General features: G+C 37.4%; 1 protein-coding gene across 1 annotated transcript; it reads left to right on the top strand.

The window, feature by feature from the left end:
* The first annotated feature begins 232 nt into the window (after positions 1-232).
* Positions 233-23,715, top strand: LOC103695679 (eukaryotic translation initiation factor 4E-1-like). The gene is made up of 5 exons (XM_008777059.5): positions 233-554; positions 15,133-15,298; positions 15,389-15,514; positions 23,191-23,256; positions 23,362-23,715. Exons 1-5 carry the CDS (start codon positions 286-288, stop codon positions 23,410-23,412), a joined length of 678 nt encoding a protein of 225 aa, XP_008775281.2. The 5' UTR covers positions 233-285; the 3' UTR covers positions 23,413-23,715.
* The last annotated feature ends 1,543 nt before the right edge of the window (positions 23,716-25,258 follow it).

The following is a 25,258-nucleotide window of genomic DNA, read 5'->3' as shown; positions in this document are numbered from 1 at the left end:
GATACCTTTCGGGTCAAAATTGTAGCAGCAAATCCGAGCTGATCTGGTCTGATTTTTTATTAGATTGGATCGGAGCCCAAAAAATTGGATATCTATCGAGCCACTCATAAGTTGATCCGGTCTGACCCATTTGCACCCTACGGACCTATACTGACACCCGGTCGTGTACGATCGGATCCACCGACTCGCTTGTCTCAATTCCGCCGACTCGCACTTTGTCGACATTTTCAGTCGCAAGGGCTCGCCTGTGCCGTGGGCTCTCTGTTTAGAGGGGAAGAGAGCACGATGGCGGGGGAGGGAGCGAAAGTTGCCAGGCCTTCGGAAGAGAAGGGGAGAGAAAGGGAAGGCGAGCTGTCGGAAGAGCAGGAGGAGGGCGAGATCGCGAGGGACGGCTCGGCGGAACCGCCGGTGTCTTGCCGGGATGCCCGCCCCCACCCCCTGGAGCACTCCTGGACCTTCTGGTTCGACAACCCCTCTGCCAAATCCAAGCAGGCCGCCTGGGGCAGCTCCATCCGACCCGTCCACACCTTCGCAACCGTCGAAGACTTCTGGAGGTGAGAGATTCTTGGCTTATCGGATCTCCACAACCAATCTTCATCGACTATCTCGAAGCTTTCCGATGTTTAAAAGCCATTCTTTGCCCTTTATAACTGGTATAATTTGGTGCGCGGTCTTGGTTTTCCAACTGTTTTCATAAGGATTTTTGAGATTTCTTGAAGAAATGATGCCCGGACTCTTGGATTCGAGATTCCCTTTTGTGGCTCTATCTACAAGAACCACCCTGGTTGTGGTTTTGCTTGCAGATTGGTCCAGATCAGTTTGTTTGCCGACCTGATTACTTTATATTTGCGACAATCCCTTGGTCGAATATCCTCTACAAGATACAACTTGGAGGCCCATTTATTTTTACAAAAGATTAAACAGAGTGCACTAATGTTGTGGGGCTGAATTGAAAGATAGTAATTTTTACTTCTGGATTTTTGTTTTATGTTTTTTTGTTCATATAATCATTTCCTTTAAGTTGATAGGAGACAATAGTTTTGTAAGTGCTGGCAGTATACTTGAGGTTTTGAATAAGTGAATATTTGGTTATAGCTTTTGTATTTAGTTAACACCTATGTTAATGGAACAATTTGGATAACTCCACGTCCCTTGTTTTAAGCAAGGGGTCATGTCAGACTGTTGATGATCCATAGAATTGTCCAGATCATTGAGGTTATGACATAATACAATTTTATTTCATTTTCATTACCTTCTTCTAGTGTGTTCTGTACATTTGAGGTAAGAGATGACCTAATGAACTACTTATATAACCAGGGTTTCTAAGTATAACTGCAATCTGTGTCTATGTTACCTTTTAATGAGTTTTTATTTTTGATACTCAACAAACTCCTATTTTAGTTGTTTTTTTCCTCTTTGTTTGCATTTAAAAAGACTATTCCTAGAATCATTTTTATTTCTATGAAGTGTATCATCAATATTTGAAAATGGTGCATATGGGTGAATTATTACCCGAATCAAGAGTTCATAGTCGATAATTTTATACTTCTTCAAAGAAATTGAGATGGATTTTAAGGAAAGACTAATACATGATTGAACAGAATCATAAACGCAGCTAATAATGCAGCAGAGTTATTTTACTGTTGTTAATTTCATATAACAGTTTTAAGATAACTTCAGATGTGCATATCAAGAATAAATATTAAAGAAAGGAAACATGGCCACTTTTAGGGGTTGTCCTATTAAAATTAGTTGAGAATTGACTTTATGCAGATATCTGTAAAAGAGTTAAATTTTGATTTCAAGTAAGTAGGAGGATGAGAGCACTAAAGGACTGAATATTGTAGTAGGAAAACTGCTTGTTGAACTAGTGGTTGAAGGGGATTGAATTGGATTTGGAGTCTTTAAAAGATGTTTCGAGCAGTTTTGGGATTATTGGTCTGGAGTTTTGCCATATCTATTATACTTGCTAAGAAAATTTATAATTATTTTAGATCAGCTCTTACATCATATGTGCAATGGGTGTCTTTGTAAATATTGCTAAGTGTATGACGAAGTAGAAAGGTTTTGATGCATTAAGAGGATTCTAACATGATCCTTGAGTTAGCAATAATAAGTAATTTTAATGGACTTGCCTTCACTACTCCAAATACTCCAAATAGTCCTACTTGAATCCTATGATAACCTGGATCGATATTGCTTGTTTTCATGGATTAAGAATCACACTTCCTTCTGTTCTACTGTAGATAATCACCTAAGATGGTGTATTTGACATTTTTAATTGTTTTATACATGTTGATGAAACATTGGCAAACTAAATCTTGCAACTATGAAAAATTGGGGAACTTGCATAGTTGAGATATAGCCCCCAAAAGAGGTAAATTTTTGGTGATTTAAATGTTTAAACTGTTTGTCAATCAAAATTAAGGGATCAGATGAAAGACTAGGGTGTTTGGATCTTAGACAGCTAGAAAAGAGATAACAAGTATTGGCTTAAAAAAATGCTGGGCGGTAAATGTCAAACCTAATATAGACTGATATGTTAGTGATTGGGAGGTCAAAGCTATTTCCATTGGAAAGCTGCATTTATGCAGGATACAATTGGTATGAAAGTTATTGAGTTTAATTGGTTGTTATTTTTTTTTTTTTGTAATAGTAAAATTAGGTTCCATTAAAAAATGATTTGTAATATTTATTTGTAATTCTTGATGACATATGGAAAGATAAGTTTGGGAGGAACTTAAAAAAGAAAAAAATTAAAGATTGCTATCAAGGTAGGAGGAAGGCAAATGTTATTTGATGAGTAATTATCATGTCTTGGCAAAGTTTCAATTTTCATTGCTGCTGTAGTTAGAGAGTGTAATGATTTCTACTATACTATAATAAAAATGTAGAATTTGTACACCAAGCTTGGTAAAGGCGATGTTTAGTCCTGGAAGTCATTTTTTTTATTGGGATTGTTGAATAATGGATGAATTAGAAGGAAGATTGTATTGTATCAATTGCTAGTTTCTAGTGCCTATTAGCATCTTAATTATGGTGATCTTAAGCAAGTTCAGAGGTATGTCCTATTTCCTCTTTGCTTTTACATGTCATGAAGGTCTCCCCTGTGTTGTACAAAATGGGGTAGAGGAAGGATCCATGTAGGGTATTAAGGTATTCTGCCTTCTGTTTTTTTTTCTTTCTTTCTTTATTTTTTTTTTTTTGTGTGTTGGGTGGATGGGGGACGAAGGGAAGATCCATTCGGTAGAATTACCTATTCCAAATACCTGTAGAAACAACTCCTTGTGATTCTAACCCATGACCTCTTCCAAGTGGAGGAGTGTGAGTAGTATGGTAACTTTATTAATGAGCTAGTTAATCTTTATGACTGTATTGACATTAGATAGCTATTATAGGTGAAAGGGAACACAAGGATCACGAATCTGCATTGTAGAAAAAAGAGAGTTTATTCTGATGTTATCGTGGACACCTAAAATTATTTTCCTATTATGACAAGTTGGATTGGAAAGTAATGGGAAGAGGCGTGTTAGATTAAAGAAGAAAGAAAGAGGAGATGAACCAACAACCTCTTTTCTATTGTTGAACGGAAAATATAAAGGGAGAGGTATATAAAAAATGCTAAGGATATAAACTATAAGATAAAACTGTTAGGGAGTGGCTATTTTGTTCCCAAGTGGAAAATTGACAAGTACCTTCTAAAGTAAAATGGCTAGGAATGGATTTGGTCATTTCCAATAGTCGATAGCTCATTATACCTCTACTTCTTTTGCTGAGAAATTGACTACTTTTGAAGTGAAGCCTTTTCCTCTTCATCATCCTTTTTAATCTCTTCTTCCTCCCTTGGTCCACCATAGGCCTTTCCTCTCTCCTCATTTTGGTTGAGATTTGCCACTGCATCCTCCCATCTCCCATATCACCTTCCCTTCCTCCTCGCAACCATCCATAGACTCCCTCTCTTTGACCATTCATCTCCTCTCACATTTAACCACCTTTTAGCCCCACAACTGGAGTCTCATCCACCCAGCATCACCTCCTACTAATTATGTTGCCAGCCTCTTACCCTCCATTACTTTTCCATCCTTTTTTCTTTCTCAAACCTTCCCATTCTCCCTTTTCCTTCCATTGTCCATCATTACTTGTCTTCCCACTTTGTTCTTGTGAGCTAGCTCTTCTTAAGACCTTATTTGTGATGGTCGTGATATGTTGGTTGTTCAATACCCAAGAGGCAACACTTGTCCAGGTAATATCTCCTAAGGATGCCATTTAGATAGATTACTCCTCTCCAATTGATCCAATTCTCTTTTCTTAGGTGCTCTACTTGCTAGTCATTGTTTGGAACATAAATTCCTAGAAGGTTTCAATCATCACCAACGATTTTCTTGGTAATGATTCCTTCCTTTTCTGATGCCTATATTCTAATGATATATTCTTCTTTGAACTCTTGCAATAAATAGTATCTGGTCAACATTGTTGATAACCCATTGTTATGCTTCTAATATGGTTATAATGAAGAGATTTGCAAAGTTAAATGATATTCTTAGACCAGCGTCTATGATCAAAAGAGCAAGGGCCATGATGGCAACGCTTGTCTGGATATGGATGCTGTGAATTGCTTGACTTTTGCTTAGGAAGATGATGCTCTCAATCATTTTAGGTCACTTTGGATTCTTTGGGCTAATAATTTACATGTCAATATGTTGAGTGGTAGACTTATTCAGATGTTGATTAGGCTCTACCTCCATGATGTAATATAGGTCTAAATTTGGTTTAGTTAATTTGTTAGTTTTATTGAGTTTGGAGTAGGTCAGGTATTCCCTATTTTCTTCCATTCTTTAGGTGATTTTTTTTAGTTCTATTGTCTTTATAGTTATCATCAAAAGTCCTATTATAAGTCTAGGTTATATTAACAAAGTTCTAAACTTATTTGGATTGTTGTTTGGAAAGGTTTTGATGATCTTTTATGTGGGATCCATTGTAGTTACGAATTTACTATTCTTTACAAAGCCTTTGGTTATCTTTTGTTGAGAAAGTGACTAAATTTGTTATAATGGAGTTTTGGTTTATCAGGAGTTCTATTTGAGTCAAATAATGTAAATTAATGTCCCATGACCTTTATAGATAAGTTGAGAGTCCCTTTTATGATTAAGAAACATTGTTTTAGTGTTGTTTGAATGTCTAGAAATATGGTTCCATGGGGATGACAAATTTTGTATGATTTATGGATTTTATTGAATGAAGTTACTCCATTGTGGAGATTTTACCCTTTATTATTCTCCCGTCTCTATATTCTTCTTCTTTCTCCTCTATTCTACCACTTCTCATTGTCCTTTACTTTTACTCTCTTCCTTGCTGATTCATTTGTTATAAAAAAAGGAACTCCAAAGCTGTCAATATCCGAGTTCTGTTTTACTATACATTTATTTTAGTTGCAGCTATATCATTAAGGGACTACATCATGGCACAAGTTTCGATTACTAATAGGACCTGGAACCTTTCATTGCCCCCATCTGTCCTCAATTCTTGCATTGGAGAGTGGTCAGTGCTAGAGCTCAGATCCTTGCTGTAATACCCAGGCCTCTTAAGCTTGAAACCGAACTGGGCCAGGTCCATTTGACCGGCTCGGAAGTATGTTTTCGGCCCAACACGTAAAAAAAAAGTCGGCATGTACTGCGCGCATGCCTGGAGAGAAGAAGACTTCCGATGGGAGTCTTCTTCCTCCCCATGATGGTCAGGCGGAATCCAACGCCGAGTCGGATTTCGGTGGCGGCCGAGCTCTATTTAGAGTTTCCTCTCATCTCTATTCCACCACACACCGAAGAACTTGATCCTCGATCGAACTATCACCGGATTTCTCTTCAATATCCTCCGCGGCCATCGACTGTGTCAATGTCGTTGCCGTCACCAACCGTCGCCATAAGCCAGCTAAGCACCTGCAACTTCTGATTAGTCTCCCTCTCCATTTTCTGTGGTCCTCGAAAGCCTTGATTTTGGCCGATCGCCGAATTTTCGAGAAGAACTCGATGCCTTGTTTTCCCCTATTTTTGTGAAAACCGATGTCTCTTCCTTTCTCTGGCCATCAGTGTCACCGCCTCTTGATGCCGACCTCTTGATCGACTCCCCTGGCCTCCCACCGACCTTTCTCAGTCAAGCAATGGCCGCCGATGAGCAGCCAACAGCCAAAAACGATGAAGACTCTGATTCTCCTGTTTTTGTTGGTTTTGGCATTGCCGGCTGCCGACTGCCTGTTGGCCGGCCATAGGTCCTTGACCTCATGCACCACCTATAGCCACCCCCTTTTTCTTCCTTTTTCTTGGTTAGAGAGAGAAGCTTCTTCTTTTTTCCTCTTTTTTTCTCTCTCTTCTCTATGTTCTCTTGATTCTCTCTCTACTGAATTTTCTCTATTGGATTTTCTCTTTTTACTCTTTCTTAAGGTAGTTAGATCTAGTAGGAACTCTTCATAGTGATTTTGAATTGATCCTGATGAATGGTTTTGATCTCGGATAGTCGAGCAGCGTGTCAGCTCCACCCTGGCCTTTGCTATCATTCTTAGATTTGATCATCCCTGGTCTCTGTTGAATCATCTGTATCCTAATCCGAGCATGATTCAATGAATTTCACTTTGATCCGACCGATTCGGATGTCAGGCACTATTGTTTGGTCTGCACTGAGGATGTTGGAATTTAGAATTTTTATTTTAATTATGATGAAATTTCAATGAAAATATAATTTTGGAATATTAGGCCTTAGGAAGGATTTTCAGGATTGATTGGATCTATTAGTTGGATCGCATTTGCAAGGTAAGTAATAATCTGCCTTTTCTAGATTCTTTATTTAAATAATATTATTTTTATATTGAACAAATTATTAATGGATTTATATATCTGATTTATGAATTTTATAAGATGATGATATAAATGAAAAATAGATATGTGAATTAGAGTAATATTTTTCATACTATTATTATATTTACTGTTCTTACATCGTATATGCATATTTTGATCGGATTATGATATATCTATTATTTAAAAAAAAATTTGATGTGCATCAGATTTGGAACTTTAGCCTGACTATTTTCTGAACCCTGCCAATAAGAGGTTATGCATTAGCAATTCTGGCCCCACCACAGGGTATAAGTGTGATATACTGGCCTACTTCGTAGGGTATAAGTCCGGTATTCTGGCCCACTTCATAAGGCATAAGTGCGGTATTCTGGCCCACTCCATAGGGTATAAGTGTGGTGTTCTTGCCCACTCCGCAGAATATAAATGCGGTATTCTAGCCCACTCCGCAGGATATAAGTGTAGTTCTGTTTCTAGCCTAATCATAGGGTATGACGTATAAGTGTGGCTATAGTTATAGGTTGTTGAGTTGAATGTGATTTGTTTCGAATCGGATTTATGATTATATAAATGGATATTTGAAATATATGGATTTCAATGGATTTGTGTTTTGAAACTGAATTAATTTTCTTTATACTAATTCATCGTAATTTGTATTTATATTTTGTGTAATTATATGAATTGTCTGGTTAAGGTATTCATTACTTACTAGGTTGTCTAGCTCATTATACGATTTTTTACTATTTTTTACAGATCTAAAGAATTAGCTCGACCCAGAGTTTTTCAATTTAGAAGAGCGACTAGAAGAACTATGGTACAAATTATCTTAGATTAGAGTTTATTTAAATTGATGTATTACCTTAGACTAATGTTAGAATTGTGAGACATTGTAAGTTGAGTTAGTTAATGCAATAAATATTGCATATTATTAGTGTAAATTGTTCTATTGCATAGTGATGATATCATGTTGAGATGCCTTACATGCTCGTGGGGAGAGCTCCCTATGAGTGTGCGGCGGTTGCCGCGTTCTCCGGCTCATAATTTCGGGTTGATGCATGACAATTAATTTCAATGCATAAATAGATAAAAGTCTAAGACAGAAATCTGACATAGGATGAGTGTAGGTAGGTAGACACTAGGAATATTAGGACGTACATCTATGTCGATTGCATTGTAAGCTACTTTAAAAAGATTTTCTGTTAAGCCTTGTGATTATGTATGAAAAAGTTACTAGGGAATTATGATAAAATTTATTTATGAAGTTTGATATATGATGGAAGGTTGGGCAATCTAAGAATCAAGTTATAATTAGTTAGATTTGGATCTAAATTAAGTGCAAGAGGATTGACCATAGAATATTATCATGCATTGTGATTATTTGTTATTTAAGTGAACTTGGAAACTTAAAAAAATTGATATGGAGGTATACTATGATATTGCTTAATTTTGAAGATAATTTTTAGAGGCAAATTAAGATCCATCTATACGAAGTTGTTTAAAATTTGGGCTATGAAAGATTTATATGGTACCTGATTGGAATATTCTTTGAGGTTTGAATCTGTATGTAGACTATGAATGAAGCTAGATGTAGAAGGAAAATATGTTGGGTGATACTGCAGAAAGGTTATTTTCTTATTGAACAATTATTTTTATTTTGAGATCATAAAGTATTGATCTTGGTGAAATCATTAATAATTTTTATCACTATCTTTGGATCCAAATAATAGATCTTATTTATGTCTATCAAAGACTATATGGTGGGTAATAAACTTCAATTCAAGTTTGGGCTAATAGGTTAGTCTAGGGATCTTTTGCCAATGTTGTTGAGGTTGTTGATGAAGTCTAGTTTTGCGGAAAGAATTTGAATATTTAAGGTTTACATAATTATAATCGAAGATTTTTGATAAATGCTAAAGTTCTCGATGAAGAAAACTCTAGGAGAGATGATTGATTTAAGGTCTTGAGAAAATTTTTCTGGTTGTTTTTACTTGTAAGAGTTTGACTTTGAATCGTCTAGTTGAGTTCATAAGAGAATTAAGATTCAATTCATTTTGAATTACAGTAACTAGCCTATATGATGGTTTTGAATGTATCAATTGACTCGAAGATTAATCTAGATGGATGTGTTCGAGGTAAATTAGCAGACAAGAAATCAAAGGTTCTGTTTTGGGCTTTACCTAGAAATTGAAATTTTGGATCTTTTTAGTTCATAATACAAGGTATTTGACAAAAAATTATTAGTAAATCCAAAGAATTTTGGTGGTTTGAATCAGAGTGTGCAGCGAAAGTATAGTGGTCTGAATTATTTTTCTAAGTTGGTCGAAAGTATTATCTTTTTAATTTGGCAAGTTTTAATAACAAGGGACTTGATCTGTTTCCTTGTGTAGCAAAATTTTCTTGATAAACGAAAAAAAAATGTTCTGATTTTTGGATGTCGTTGCATTATCTTAGGTTCCCAACTTTTATGTTGTGCTAAGAAAAATTTTAGTATCTTGAGACTAGAATTAATGGATCATCGATTTTGATCTTAGATCTGGAAGATTTTGGTTTTGGCCTTCTTTTCTCCTAAATCCGAAGCTTGAACTTCTTTAATTAAATATGGAAAGAAAGTGAGGTTAAGAATCAACTTTGATGAATATTCCACTAGAGGTGGATTGGGATGGTTTATGATCTAATATTTGTGATAGATCGATTAATCAAGAGCAGTTGGTATTTTGATAAACAAACTTGATATTCTTATTCAAAATTAAGATGTTGATTTCTGTTTATAAGAGAAGTTTTAGATCATCTACAAAAAGAATCGAGTCTGGAGGTATTGGACCTTATTCTTCTGATAAGAACTAAAGATGAATTTGTATTGATAAGTAGAATTATTGGAAACTTGAGGATGAGATTAGAACTATGTATCTCTATCTTCTAGAAACGTAAGAAAAGAAAATTTCATGGACGAAATCTTTTTTATGGGGAGAATGTAATACCCAGGCCTGTTAAGCTTGAAACCGAACTAGGTTAAGTCTATTTAACCGGCCCAAAAGTATGTTTTTGGCCCAACACACAAAAAAAGAAATTCGGCACGTGTGTAGAGAGAAGACTCCCGACTCCCCATGATGGTCAGATGGAATCCAACTCTGGGTCGGATTTCGGTCGCGACTGAGCTCTATTTAGAGCTCCCCCTCATTCATCTTCCACCACACACTGAAGAGCTTGATCCCCAATCGAACCGTCACCAGATTTCTCTTCAATCTCCTCCGCGGCCGTCGACTGTGTTAGCGTCGTTGCTGTCGCCAACCATCGCCAATAGCTAGGTAAGCACCGGCAACTTCTGATTGGTCTCCCTCCCCATCTTTCATGGTCCTCAGAAGCCTTGATTCTAGTCGATGATTGCCGGATTTTCGAGAAGAATCGGATGCCCTGTTTTCTTTTATTTTTCTAAAAATCGATGCCTATTCCTTTCTCCAACCATCGGCGCCGCTGCTCCCTTAATGCCGGACTCTTGATCGACTCCCCCGCTTCCCACCGACCTTTCACGGTCAAATAATGGCCGCAGATGAGCGGCCAACAACAAAAAACGATGAAGACTCCGATTTTCTTGTTTTTGTTGGTTTTGGCGTTGCCGGCCGCTGGTTGCCTGTTGGCCGGCCCTGTGTCCCTGACCTCGTGCACCACTTACAACCACCCCTTTCCTTTCTCTTCCTCGGTTAGAGAGAGAAGCTTCTTCTTTTCTCTTCTTTTCTCTCTCTTTCCCATGTTGTCTCTCTTGGTTCTCTCTGTACTGGACTTTCTCTCCACTGGATTTTCTCTACTCTCTCTCTAAGGTAGTTGGATCTAGTAGAAACTCTTCACAGTGATTTTGAATTAACTCTGGTGAAGGATCTTGATCTCAGGTCGTCGGATGACGTGTCAGCCCCACCGTGGTCCTTGCTAACACTGTTAGATTTGATCACCTCAAATCTCTATTGAACCGTCTGTACCTTAGTCAGAGCATGATTCGATGAATTTTACTTTGATCAAACCGATCCGGATGTCAAGCACTATTGCAAGGTCATCCTTATGAGGATTTTGGAATTCAGAATTTTTATTTTAATTATGATGAAATTCTGATGAAAAATATAATTTTGGAATATTAGGCCCTGAGAAGAATTTTCGGAATTGATTGGATGTATTAGTTGGATCGTATTTGCAAGATAAGTAATGATCTGCCTTTTCTAGATTTTTTATTTATATAATATTATTTTTATATTGAATAAATTGTTAATGGATTTATATGTGATTTATGAATTTTACGAGATGATGATTTAAATGAAAAATAGATATGCGAATTGGAGTAATATTTTTCGGACTATTTTACGAGATGATTTAAATGAAAAATAGATATGTAAATTGGAGTAATATTTTTCGGATTATTGTTATATTTATTGTTCTTACGTCATCTATGCATATTTTAATTAGATTATGATATATCTATTATATTACAAAAAGAACTTTGATGTGTATCAGATTTGGAACTCGCCGCCTGACTATATTCTGAACCCTGCCAATTGAGGGTTATGCATTGGCAATTCTGGCCCACTCGGCATGATATAAGTGCAGTATTCTGGCCCACTCCATAAGGTATAAGTGCGGTATTCTGGCCCACTCCGCAGGATATAAATGCGATTCTATTTCTGTTCTAGTTACAGGGTATAAATGTGGCCAAAGTTATAGGTTGTTGAGTTGAATGTGATTTATTTCGAATCGAACTTATGATTATGTAAACGGATATTTGAAAGATACGGATTTCAATGGATTTGTGTTTTGAAAAGAAATTTATTGTCTTTATACTGATTTATCGTAATTTGTATTTATATTTTATGTAATTATATGAATTGTCTAGTTAAGGTATTCATTACTTACTGAGTTGTCTAGCTCATTATACAATTTTCTACTATTTTTATAGATCTGAAGAATTAGCTCGACCCGAAATTTTTCAATTTGGGACAACGACTAGAAGAACTGTGGCACAAGTTATTTTATATTAGAGTTTATTTAAATTGATTTATTATGTTAGACTAATGTTAGAATTGTGAAACATTTTAAGTTGAGTTAGTTAATGAAATGAAGATTGCATATTATTAGCTTAAATTGTTCCGTTGCATATTGATGATGTCACGTTAAGATGCCTTGCATGCTCGTGGGGAGAGCTCCCTATGAGTGTACGGCGGTTGCCGCGACCCCCGGCTCGCAATCTCGGGTCGGGGCATGACATTTCTTGTTGTATTTCTAAAGGAAAGAGAAAAACCTGTTAGGTAAGTGAGATCCTCTTCATCCCCTTTCGTCAAATGACTTGATCATCTGTATAACTAGATCTAGACCTCAAACCAAAGATAAGAATGTGCAATGCATCATCTGACATATAATTAGGAATGAAATTTTGGAACATGAACTGCATTTTGGTTGGACTATTGAAAAAAAAAATCTTGAAGCAGGGGAGTGGGCAATGTGTTGTTGGTTGGGTGTTTTTCGAACAAGGAAATGAGGGAGTTCTCCAAAGAATTGAGGGAAGATAGCAGAGAAGAAAGAGGTTGGCACATGCTGGGGCATGGAAGGAAGAAGATAGGAGAGAGGATGGAGAAGAGAGGGGGTCAACGGACTAGGGTTGTGGTTAGATGTTTGGGGAAACCAAAATACAGCAATATGTTTGATACAACTCATAGAATATTACAAATGAAAAACATCAAAATCATCTATTCTAAAGTTAAATTCAGGGACAGCAGCAATTATAGACGGAAACAACTTGTTACCTGGAAACATTAAAGCCAGATCCAGACTATTAATATATTATATAATTATTGCACACATCAGGTGAGGTATTGAATCTGGGTCCACGTGGGTTCACCAAGTTTAGATCCATACAGCATCATATCATATGATCGCCTTAAGTTGGCTACACACGCACGCTAAGACCAAGGCCATAAGACATTTATTGGTCTATTGCCAAAGTCGTACTCGAATAATAAGTATGCACGTTCATATCAGTTCTGTAGGTATGGGTTTCAGTGACAGCTCAAGTTTCTAATATTCTATATTTTTGAACAAATTGTATCAATTCTGTGGCTTTAACCTTAGTTTTGATCTTCAGTGCTAGAATATGCTGAATAAGAGCATTGGAGGAATAGATGATTCCCATATTCAGCAGCAGGACTAAAATCACGTGTTATCAATCAAAGAACAAAATGTCTATACAAAATTCATTTAGTATTCTGTTGGTGATGTCCTGAGGGAACCAAATAAATCTTAACTACTGAACCAGACTACCTTAGAAAAATACTGCCTCTTACTCACATAGAGTGCTTAAAACCTGCTGACTTAGTTCATGTCTGCTCATTTAGCAAGATTAAGACTTCCAAAAAATTTCTTCATTAAGTTACCTTCATATAGGAGTTTGAATTGAGTTCAAAAATATACTTTGTATCCAAAAGTCAATCTTAATTCTCAGGTACTTGTTAAAAAATTTCTATGGGGTGTCCTAGCTGTGATCCAATACCAGAAGTAAGCCTAAGACAAGCCAAGTTGGTTTTGGAAAAATGAAAGCCACAATACCTGCAACAATTGGGAGACATAATAGGAGAGTATATCGAGTAAGTTGGGTGTTTAAGATTTATCCCTTGAGGCTTAGGTCGGTCGTATTGGTTATAGGCTGCTAAGTTATCATTGGTATTGCTTATCACTGGATAAGGAGAAATGTCATTGTAATACACTGGACATATAGTGGTTTCCAAGTTAAGTATGCAGAGTCCATATCTTTTAAAATAATGCACTTCTATTCTGCTGATATAGTTATAACTATCTTCGTAGCTGTATCAATTCAAACAAAAATGTTTGTTCAAACCAAAATCTTGTCTTATTTCACCTTATTTTGGGTGTACATCCATCTTATCCCTTGGGACTCGGTTGTATTCCTATAATTCCAACCTTATGGAAGTACCTCCTAGCGAACATGCATGATGTTGTGGTTCAAATTTGGCTCGAGGGTGACCATGCCGGAGCAGTCGGAGGAGCTACCGGTCGGGATGGAAGGACGTCGCTTCCTGCGCATCGGCGGAACTGCACAAAGTTTCACCTGTGGGATTCTAGTGAGAGCTCTTCGATGATTAAGTTAGAGTGGATCTTAGCTGGTCCAGCTCAAAAAAAAAAGGTCCTTAGGCGTTACCTAATGGGGCTATTTATAGTCTCCACGGAGGTGCCCGGCGGAGGTATGGCTTATCTTCATCATGGGAGGAAATGGCATAGGCCAAGTGGCGTGTGGCCACGGCTTGCTTGGAGCACATGCTTCGAGCTGTTCCTGCGCATGGCGTTGCGGGCATTAACAGGGTACAGCCTTTGGCAGTAAGGTATGGCCTCTGGTCGTCATATCGTAGAGTGACCAGCAAGCAAAGCATGGCGTGGTGAGGTTATAATGTACGGCTACGTATGCGGGCGTAGGGGCGTGCGTAAGTGTGCACGTGGATGCGGCCATGGGCAAGGTTGGGCTCGCTTGGAGGCTGCAGCATTTACTTGGTGAAGTAAGCTTGGTGAGTATTGAGGTCGGGCTGACTTAGGGGCCGCGACATATGTTTGGTGAGGTCGGCTCGACGGACGCTGGGGTCGGCCTAGCCTCCTCAGCTCGGAGGTCAGCTCAGTAGGGCACCCCAAGCTCGGGCCGGGGCATCATTATGGATACCTGCGGTCGACGGGGTCTCTTCGGCTCTTGGTCGATCCCGCAAGGCGCCTCGAGCTCGGGCCCGGGACGTTATATTACGGGCGGTCGATGGGGCCTCTTTAGCTCTTGGTCGATCATGGGAGCTCATGGCAGCAGAGAGATCGGGCCGAGGTTGACTCGGCCTTTGATGAGGTCCGGGGTCGGACTGGCGCTTAGCGTAATCGAGGTCTAGCCTGCTCGGTGCTAAGGTCTATTTGGCTGAAATTGGGTGGTCCCACGCTGAGGTAGGACGATCCATTTTGCCTTCCATCACATGACTCCTTAGAGGTCATATTACTGTAAATTGCATGTTTATTTTCTTGTTGCATAATTTAGAAGTTGGAAGATGTTTATTTTGTTGTTGCATAATTTAGATGTTGAAAGATGTTTATCGTCTTGTTGCATAATTTAGAAGTTGGAAGATGTTTTGGTTGTCTGAATAATCCTTATTTGATTTTTACTGTTGTTCTTGCTCATTTAGTCTTTATATTGGTGATGCTTGTGCTACATCTGTCTTAATCAAAAAAAATAATATTGTATTAATTAGGTGTAATCTGTTATAAATTTTTTCAGCCTCTACAATAATATTCGTCAACCAAGCAAGTTGGTTGTGGGAGCAGATTTTCATTGCTTTAAATACAAAATTGAGCCTAAATGGGAAGATCCAGTGTGCGCTAATGGAGGGAAATGGACCATTAGCTGTTCTAGAGGGAAATCAGATACATTTTGGTTGCATACTGTATGCATCTTGCCCTCCAAAATATTGTTTATTACTTGATAAATATGTACTAATTATTCGTCGTATGATATCTGCTACTGTTCCTACTAGTTATTGGCAATGATAGGTGAGCAATTTGACTATGGAGATGAAATTTGTGGAGCAGTTGTTAGTGTCCGTGGGAAGCAGGAAAAAATAGCTTTGTGGACAAAAAATGCTGCCGATGAAACTGCTCAGGTATTTAGCAGTTTTTTATTTAAATTGAGAATATTGAAGCAGATATTGAGTTGGACAAGCTTATCCTTGTTTATGTTGTTGATTTTTATGCATTATCAAATGTATGTCGATTAGATCGTTAGAAAGATTGAAGTCCTTAATGACCATTTTGTAGTTTATTGATATTATTTCTTCAAAATGCTATGCTATGATGGATTTCTTTGTGATGATGCACGCATTAAGAAAATATCGATATATGATTTTATAATCCATTTTTAATTTGATCCATGGAAAACTACAAGGAAGATGTTTCTTCATCAATCTTTTATTCTTCTCACTTTATCACAAATATAAAGATTTCTGCTGGCTGTCCAATGCGCAGAGGCAGTCTTAATGGATGAGCATATATTGAAAAAAAATCTGAGTCAGAAATCTTGGACAAAAATGTTTTTCTTTTTTTAGGAAATCTTGGATGAAAAATTTTACACTGTGAATTTGTAACATGTTATTGCACAAACGGGGGCTTGTCTAGTATCTAGGTTATGCACATGTTGTCAAAAGTTTCAGCACTTCATCAATTAGTGCATCTAACCTTGCAAGAATTTGATGTAAAATCTCATCGTGCTGTTCATTGTAATATGTTATAAGGTTGTATTGTAATCTAAGCGTTGGTAACAACTTGACATATGACAACCTAAAAGGGTACTCTTTATGCTGCCTTAAATGATGTAATGTACAAGCATATAATAAAGATACCAAAAACCAATGTAAATTGTATTCAACACCTTTCATGCTAGAGTTGTAAGATGGGATGCAATCTAGTGCTTTTATGATCTAAAATAATGCTTTAGAAGAGTAAAGCTGAGATGGAATTTAGGCAAACGTGGTGTCGATGGTGGGGCTAGCGCTAGTATGGCAGAGGTTGCAACAATGGCCATGATGGTCTGGAGGAGATGGCGATGGTGGTGGTAGTGATGGTGATGGTGAAGACGATGGTGGTGGCGGTGAGGGCACCAATGATGTGGTAGAGGTGGCGGCGAGGGCACCAATGATGTGGTAGAGGTGACGACGATGACAATGGAGGTGGGTAAAGGTGGTGATAGCGATGATAGTGGTCGTGATGGTGATGATAGCAGCGACAGTGGTGGTGGTGGTGGAGGCACTGACAATGTGGTGAAAGCAATAGCACTGATAGTGGTGGTGGAAAGGCAGCGACAACATTGGTGGGGGTGATGGCAGCAATGGCAATGGTAGCGGAGGAGACCAGTGGTGATGAAGGTGGCAACAGTGGTCATGGATGTGGTAGGGTGGTCGTGAAGGCAATTTTGGTGGTAGTGGTAAAAATCATAAGTTGTTTGTTTTTGTAAATATTTAATAAAAGAATTTTTGGCTTTGGTGCAATGCTAAGGCTACTCCATTGTGATCTAGGTCAGGTTCGAAAAAAAAAACAGCTTCTCCGCATAGCAGGGTAAGGCTGCATCAGTTGACCCTCCCTTGACCCTCCCTTGACCCTACTATGGCAGGATCCTCGTGTACTGGGATGCCATTTTGAATATAAGGTTTTGTTAACTCAATTTTTCTAGATATAATGAAAATAACTTTTGAAAATAGTAAATAAAACAATATTACTAGATATGTTTTTTTCTCAATTTCTATATTTTTATTTTTAAAAATAGGAAACAAGAAATAGAAGCGATACCAAACAACTCCAAAAATTTTCATTTTACTCGTCTTAAATCCTTCTAGGATGAGCCTTGGTGGCAAAGTAGAGGAAGGAGGTGGTTTGGAAGAGGTGATTGGTGGTGGCACATGATAGTTAGGGTGATGCTTGATATTGGAGTTTGTGTTTGCGGTTGATCTAAGTTCTTTTTTCCCCTTTTGCTTTTCTTTCTCTGGCTAAACCTTTCTCTCCCTTTGATTCTTAGCAATGGTGGTATCGTTGGTACAGACTTGTAGTTGTGGCGACTTGACTATGGTTGTTGACCCTATCAACTGTGACAGGCATGGGGCTGCATTAGGCAAGGCTGTTGTTGTTGGTGGTAGGATTGGATGCTAGAGTTTCTACTGGTGGGCCCCCCCAATAATGATGCATTGTTGGTGGAGCATGTCTTAAAATGGTATGTACTTGGGGCATAGAAAGGTGATATCTCAATTTGTAATTTCTTTGGTAGTTTGATATTTATAGTGTTTAGTCCAGGCGCTCATCCAGTGCTTAAGCATTCCATAATCTCCTTAATGATGTGATTTAGATCAAAATTAAGTTTAGGGCTTGTTTCGCATCACTTTTATTTTTTGTTTTTAATTTTAAAAAATAAAATTGCAAAATTGAGACAAAAAATTGTTTGGTACTACTATTTTTATTTTTTATTTTTAAAAATCGCTTTAATTATTTCTAAAAAATAAAAGTAAGGAATTCTTATGTTCTATATTTTCAAAAATAAGAAACTCATGCCTTTATTATCATTGTAAGAAAATATAAAATATATAAACAAATTTACCTCATCCTATTAGCTTAAACTTTTAAGACAAGTGGTGATTTCAACATGGTATCAGAGCAGAGATCCTAAGTTCGAATCCTGTCTCCACACTCTTTAACCCTATTATTAAAAATTTCACATGTTGGGCTCACCTATAAAAAAAAAGTCCGGTCCACATGTGAGGGGGAGTATAAGAAAATATAAAATATAAAAATAAATCTACTTCATTCTATTAGCTTAAGGGGGCATTTGGTATAGGGTGATTGTCCCAAGATCAAGGGTAATGGGGGTGGAGGTGATGAGATCACCGTGTTTGGTTGCAATACGGTGATCCTACGTAGCGGTGATCTTAAATCACTTTCACTTCTCAAATCACCGCCCAACTCGGTGTGGGATACCCGTCCTTAAGGTCGGGAATCCAAGATCACCCTAGGGCAGTGATTTTGGGTTGAAAATTATAGACCAAAATACTCCTCAACCTTTTTTTACGCTCGAGTCGTTATCTCTCCCATCTCTATGCTCTCCTTTCCAACGACCGCAAGAAAGGAGTCCGAAGGCGACAAGCGGCCGTCGGCGGCGACGGAAGTCGAACGGCCGGCCTCAGGATCCAGGCATGTCCGCTTCTTTCTCTATTGCGTTCTTTTTTACCTTCTTTTTTGACTGAAATGATCGAAGGTCTCCGCCCAAAGGAAGGCTTCCGGGAGGCAAAGAGAAGATAACCACAAAAGGAAGGGAGAAGGCAAAAAGGCACCGACTTGCGATGAAATAAAGAGAGGAGAGGAGAGAAAGAGAGAGAGAGAGAGAGAGAGAGAGAAGAGGGGTAGGGAGGTTCCTTGCCCTATTTTCTGTGTTTGACCATGAGATTTGAGGAAGCAAAGGCCCCATATAAAACGGGAACAGGAGTTGGCTACGAGTCTTCCCCCTTGATGGAAGGGAGGTGGAGGGTTGAGAGAGAGAGAGAGAGAGGGGGATAGGGAGGTTCCTTGCCCTATTTTCTGTGTTTGACCGTGAGATTTGAGGAAGCAAAGGTCCCATACAAAATGGGAACAGGAGCTAGCTACGAGTCTTCCCCCTTGATGGAATGAAGGTGGAGGGTTTCCGGCCTGCAGCTGCTGCTTGGGGTTGAATGGCCGTTGTGCTGTGATGTTGCAATTGCTGCTTGGGTACTCGAAGGGGAGATGGGGGGATGGGACTTTTATTAATTAGATGGAGTGAATTTCTCATAATGCCCCTACCTTCTCTTATAGATGGAGTGAATTTGTCCCTTTCTGGACAAATTCTTATCTATCTTTGTTAGATTCATGCACTTCATTGTTGAAATAGTATACTTGATGGCTATCTATTTTCATATCATTTTTGTAAGTATTTTATACTTATTAAACATTTTTTATATTGTTTAAATTGTTTTATATGTGCATATTTAGTCTATATTGATTATCTTATTGTAGTGTTGTTTATTGATTGATTATCTTCTTTAGTATATGAGCTGAAGAGTATTGTTGATAGAACGAAAATATAGTCTGATTTTCTTGTGATAAGGGCTACTAAAAGTAGAATATGTGACAAAATTATGGAGCTATTATAGAAATTAACATATTGACTTATATTTTTTATTCATGAGAATTAAAAATACATAAAAAATCTATCTAAGATATATCAGGGGTATTTGTGGTATCATGTGGTCGATGATCTTGGATCCCCGTACCATACCAAACAAGTTACTCATGGATATCCGAAGATTTTTAATCACTGGACTATAGCCTACCAAACACAGTGATCTTAGATCACTGGAAATCAAATCACCCCAGCATTCGGATCACCGAGGATCTTAGATCACTGAAAATCAAATCATCCCAGCATTCGGATCACCGAGGATCTTAGATCACCGTGGTGATCTTGTTGGGGTTACCAAACACCCCCTAAGCTTTTAGGACAACTGGTGATTTCAACAGTCACTATCAACACCACCTCCACCACAACCGCCACCATCGCTACCACTACCAGTGCCGCCACCCTCCATCACATTGCTGGTGCCTCCACCACCAGCATCATCGCCATTACAATAACTACCATCATCGCCTCCACATCACCACCATAACCATCACCTCTACTATGTTATTGGTACCATTATCACCACCACTATAATTGCCACCACCACCACCACCATCACCATCACCTCACCTTGACCACAATACTATTGCATCATCTCCACCTTCTCTGTATTGCCATCATTCTTGCCATCGACACCATCATCGGCTCTACTTCCTCCATTGCAACTACCATCGAGTCCATCACCATCGATATGCTTATATTAAAAATAATTGACTATATCAACCATGTCTACATTTTTGCAAAATTAAAAGAACAAAAAATTATTTTTTTATATTCTAAAAATAGAAAAAATGAAAGTGATGCTAAGAGGCACCTTAGTCTAGTTGTTTTAACTTTTGAGTTTTATTTTCAGTTAATTAGCTAGTTTTATTCAATCTTAGAGGCCTTTGATTTAAGCCTTCGGTGATAGGTTATCTATTCCATATTTTCTTATAATTTCATTTTTTTTTCTTCTCTCCTACATTTATCCTCTTCTCTATGTTTTTTTTTTTTTTGCGACATAAGAGAAAAAATATTCAGTTCTGAAATTTCAACTTTACTGACAGCTTGACACCAAGGGACTACATCACCTAGTTGTTTGTCTCCTGTCTACAGTTTTCAAAAAAGATCTCTTTAAGACAATGTAATCAATCAACTAATTTAAGAACAAGTAATTTAATGATCGGGTAACTCCAATTCATCTCAACTCAACTAAGCTTTAATCCCATATTAGATGAGGAAGGCTAGATGAATCCTTTTCCTTTATTTAGCTCGATCTATGGCCATATTTTTTGAATCATGTTTAGACATTAAGTTCTTTCTTGCTACTTCATTGATTTTCAGTCTACCTATACCCATCTTTCCTTCTAAATGCATCAAATTGCTCCTTCATACTGGTACGTCCTTTGGTCTATGTTGTACATGTCCAAACCATCTAAGGTGTCTTTCTCTCAATTTGTCTTCAGCTGATGCCACCTCCACCTTTATTATTATTATTATTATAATGAGTGATTTCATTTCTTGTTTTGATTTTTCTTGTATTACTACATATCCATTTCAACATCCTTACTTCGGCGACATCATATTATGCACATATTTTTTAATTGCCCACATGCCGTATCATGCAACATAGCTGGTTGTATTGCTATCTTATAAAAGTCTTCCTTCAACTTGGCAGGTATCATACGATCGCATAACATCCCAGTTGCATTTCTTCATTTCATCTAAACTACTTTAACTATGGATAACATCATTTACATTGTCCTTTCCTTATGAATAATTGATCCTAAATATCTAAAATAATCATGATTAGGAAATTTACAATTGCCAATTTTTACTCTACCTTCATTTCTATTTCTAATTTTACTAAAATTGCATTCCATATATTTTGTCTTCGTCCTACTTACGCTAAAACCCTCCATAATTCCAATTTATTATTGACCCTGACCTTAGTTTCATCTACTAAGACTAAATATCATCTTCAAATAACATGCACCAAGGATTATTAAAGGACTAAGTAACTTAGTAGTTCAAAATTTATAATTGACCCTGACCTTAGTTTCATCTACTAAGACTAATATCATCTTCAAATAACATGCACCAAGGATTATTAAAGGACTAAGTAACTTAGTAGTTCAAAATTTTGTGATGGCTAGGTAAGTTCAGTATTAACTTAAATGACCAAAGATCTAAACTCCAAGTTATGTGAGGAACAAGTACAATAATAACTGGAAGTCTAATAATACATGAAAAATTTGGACCATTAGAGTCTTGATGCTCCAATAGCTCTGTTCATACTCCTAACAACTGATTGTGGCTGGAAACATTTTAAATTAATTGCACTGTGCAATCTAGGCCTTGGATTTTGTCACTCCCTTTCTTGACAACCAAACACAACATAATAGAAGCATGACTGGTTCATAATTTGCGCATCTAAGTGGTCAATTGATTTGTTTCGATGTTTTCTGAGAATCTAAAGAGGATCAGATGAAAGTATATGTAGAATTTTTGTTGAAGGATAAAGAAAGAAGTGAAAAAGGTAGAGGCTGCATGGGTGGAAGTTGTGGGAAGGATTTTGGCAGGACAAGACTAAGTGGCTGACATGATACAGATGGAAGTAATAAAGCAATTGGGTAGAGCTGCACTAAGATGATGCTGTCATTGGTAGGAATGAGTGGCAGATAATTTAGCATCTCTAGTGAAAGTTCAGGCAGGGCTTGTTATATGTAGTTCTAGTTTGCACATATCGTATTGTACATCATTTAGACTCGATCAAACTGAAATCTAGGTTTTCAAACTGCTGGTCACTGAAAATGGCAAATACCTTGTTGCTGAAAATGCAGTGGCAAAAGGGTGGTCCTTGGTTTTCTCTCCTTCAGGCCATATTCTCGTGATGAGAGAAGGATCAGTGTATCTTTTTGTCACTAGGTGATGAGCTTAATTGAAGAGCTGATGAGCACTATAGCTGGAAAATAGGAAGAAAGCAATAGCTTATTTCAATTTTTTTCGCTTTGTCATGAAGGAGAGTCCCGTAAATTTAAATTTTTATGCTGTCATGAAGGAGAGTCCCGTAAATTTGATGAAAGAATTGGAAGTGATTAGTTTGGCCCTTTGGAGGTAATTTAAGACTGAATGTCAGGTCTAGAATCCCAATTGCAATGCTTAGTAGTGCTTCCACAGTAATATACCTCTTTCCAACATGCATTGCCCGTGCTAACATTTTTATATCTAAGGAAACTTTTAAACAGCTCTCAGCTTATTCTTTTAATGCTGTATCATCATAGTACAATGTCTTCTTACATTCGTTCATGTACAATATTATTTAATTTCCTACTGCATCACCATTCTTATGTAAGAGGCATGATGTCTTCTTTTCTGTTGCATTAAGTCCAATCTCCATTGTAGATTGGTTATGGCATCTTGTTTCGAAATGCTTGATTCTGTAGTTAATTGCTTCCTTCAGCTTGCCTATCCTGTTTATGTAAACCCTGTATATGATTTTTCTTTGAATTGCAGTTCTCATCTTACTATTTGGTGCTTTTGTTTTCCTGTTTTTAGTTCTCTTAGCTTGCTTGACATGTTGATAAAGTTTGCTAACTTTATTTATTTTTCTTAATTTTTAATTGATAGCTAAACATTGGGAGACAGTGGAAGGAGTTCTTGGATTGCAAAGACACAATTGGGTTCATGTTTCATGTAAGTGCTCACTTTGACAATTGTTAATCATACTAGATTCTCTTTCATGGATGACAATATTCGGTCCAGGTCAGTGGTATTCATGATCTCATCCACTTGTTGCAGGACGATGCAAAGAAGCTTGATAAAGCTGCTAAGAATCGGTACACAGTCTGAGCTCTATCTTGTGGAACCGGTATGGCACCGATCAAACACATCAAACATTTCCGAGTGCAGTGACTCCTAGCATCCTATAATGTTTGAGTTCATTTGCTTTCTACAAACTGTGTTACCTCTCATTGAAAAAATTCTCGTTCTTGGGGGATTTTGCCTGAAAGTATGTCTCCCAAAAAACATGTATGTATGCGGTACTTCATCTTTGATATGACTGTTCATTGTCTTGTATTATTTTGTACATAGGGAATGTGAAGTTGTGGTTTGTTATGGTCATTCGAAATAAGCAGTTGATACTTGCATAAACAGGTTTAAATGGATGATGCCCTGCCATGTATCCCATGTTGCCATTGACTATTGTACACCCTACTTATGGTCCCTCTTATACTAGAGCTTCTTGGATTCAGGGGTCTTATATCCAGAGGTGTGTAGTGCGATCATTAGTTGAAAATTAATCTTAAGCTCGAATGTTTGGATCTGCAGGCACAGAGTAATTGAAGAGAAGTTTCAAACAGGGTAATGGCATGCAGTGCTAGATGGATGACAACAGTTAATCACTGTTATTTCATGCGATTAAAGCACCATGAAATGGCCAGGATGTTTGGATGGTCATTCTGATCCCTTGAGGGTTCCATGTCACTTCAGGAGCCAGTATCATCAAGCAATTGAGTGAGCATTTCTAGGTTTTCTTCTTTCTGTATGTTTTTTGAGTACCGTGTTGGTTACGACATGTATGAAATTCTTCGGTGGTTCGGGGTTCAAAGATTGGTTTAACATTACCTTTCTTCCTTTATCCTGATATCTTTAGAGCCATTGGGACCCCATGGAACATAAACGGAGACTAGAATTCAGAACAGATTGATTATTTCTCAATCATGCCTCGGGATTAAATTCCTAGAATGAGAAGATATGAAACTATGAGGATAGGGATGAAGAGATGGAATAACACATGGAAGAATATCTTCAGCAAACAGATTATTGAGCTGTTGGTTGAAGCATCATTATGTGTAGTATTTCGTGAGTTTGACTGGGACGTCATGTGAAGATTTTTTCTTGAGGCTTCTAATTGAAAAAACTCTACCTGACTAATTAAACTCTTCCAAGTGTATTAAGTTACAGGATCATACACTACAGGAACCTTGGGCATTGCCGGCACTTCTTAAGATACCTACCGATTATTTAAAACGGTCGCTTGTTAGGTTATAGGATCCTACACTACAAAAACCTTTGGTATTGCCGTTGCTTTTTAAGTTAGCTACCAACTCTTAAAAGCGTTGCTTGATTATAAGCCCAAATGCTTTAAAACTCATCGCAAAAGTGCCGGCACTATAAGCATAGAAAAACAATTTTATAATGCTTTTGGTTCCCAAATGATGATGTTTTTAAAAACTATTGGCAAATAAAGTGTTTGGACAAAGCTTCTTAAGCTGCTATGAAGCATAGCTATTGACGATTTATAATATTTTTTGCATCGCAATTTAATGATGCTATTATGCATTGCTAATTAACGATGCTTGTATCATTAATTGACCTTTTGACGATGTTTTAAAGCATCGTTATCGTTAAAATATTGCAATGCTTTAAAGTGTCGCAAAATTTAATAATTTTTAAAAAATATTAAAAAATAGACAAACCTGTATATGTATGTATGTATGTATGTATGTATGTATATTATACATATAGAACCAAACACATATATAACAAAAGTCGCATAAAAACACATGTATCATATATCAAAATAGTAAATATTTACATTGTCAAATATGATTGAATGTCCATTACAACTCAATATGCTCGTAAAACATAAAAATATACACATAAAAGTTTCCAAAAAAAGGTTTAAGGGCTA

This window comes from Phoenix dactylifera, chromosome 13, assembly GCF_051530095.1.
Source record: "Phoenix dactylifera cultivar Ajwa chromosome 13, Ajwa_hap1_PhDact_Kaust_v1.1, whole genome shotgun sequence".
Lineage (NCBI taxonomy): Eukaryota > Viridiplantae > Streptophyta > Magnoliopsida > Arecales > Arecaceae > Phoenix > Phoenix dactylifera.
This window is presented reverse-complemented; position numbering and strand designations above follow the sequence as displayed.

Excerpts from the sequence above, each read along its gene's own strand:
- LOC103695679 (XM_008777059.5), top strand. The coding sequence starts at position 286 with ATGGCGGGGGAGGGAGCGAAAGTTGCCAGGCCTTCGGAAGAGAAGGGG. Across the intron at positions 15,299-15,388 it reads ATACATTTTGGTTGCATACT|TTATTGGCAATGATAGGTGA; the intron begins GTATGCATCTTG and ends TGTTCCTACTAG. Across the intron at positions 23,257-23,361 it reads CAATTGGGTTCATGTTTCAT|GACGATGCAAAGAAGCTTGA; the intron begins GTAAGTGCTCAC and ends CACTTGTTGCAG.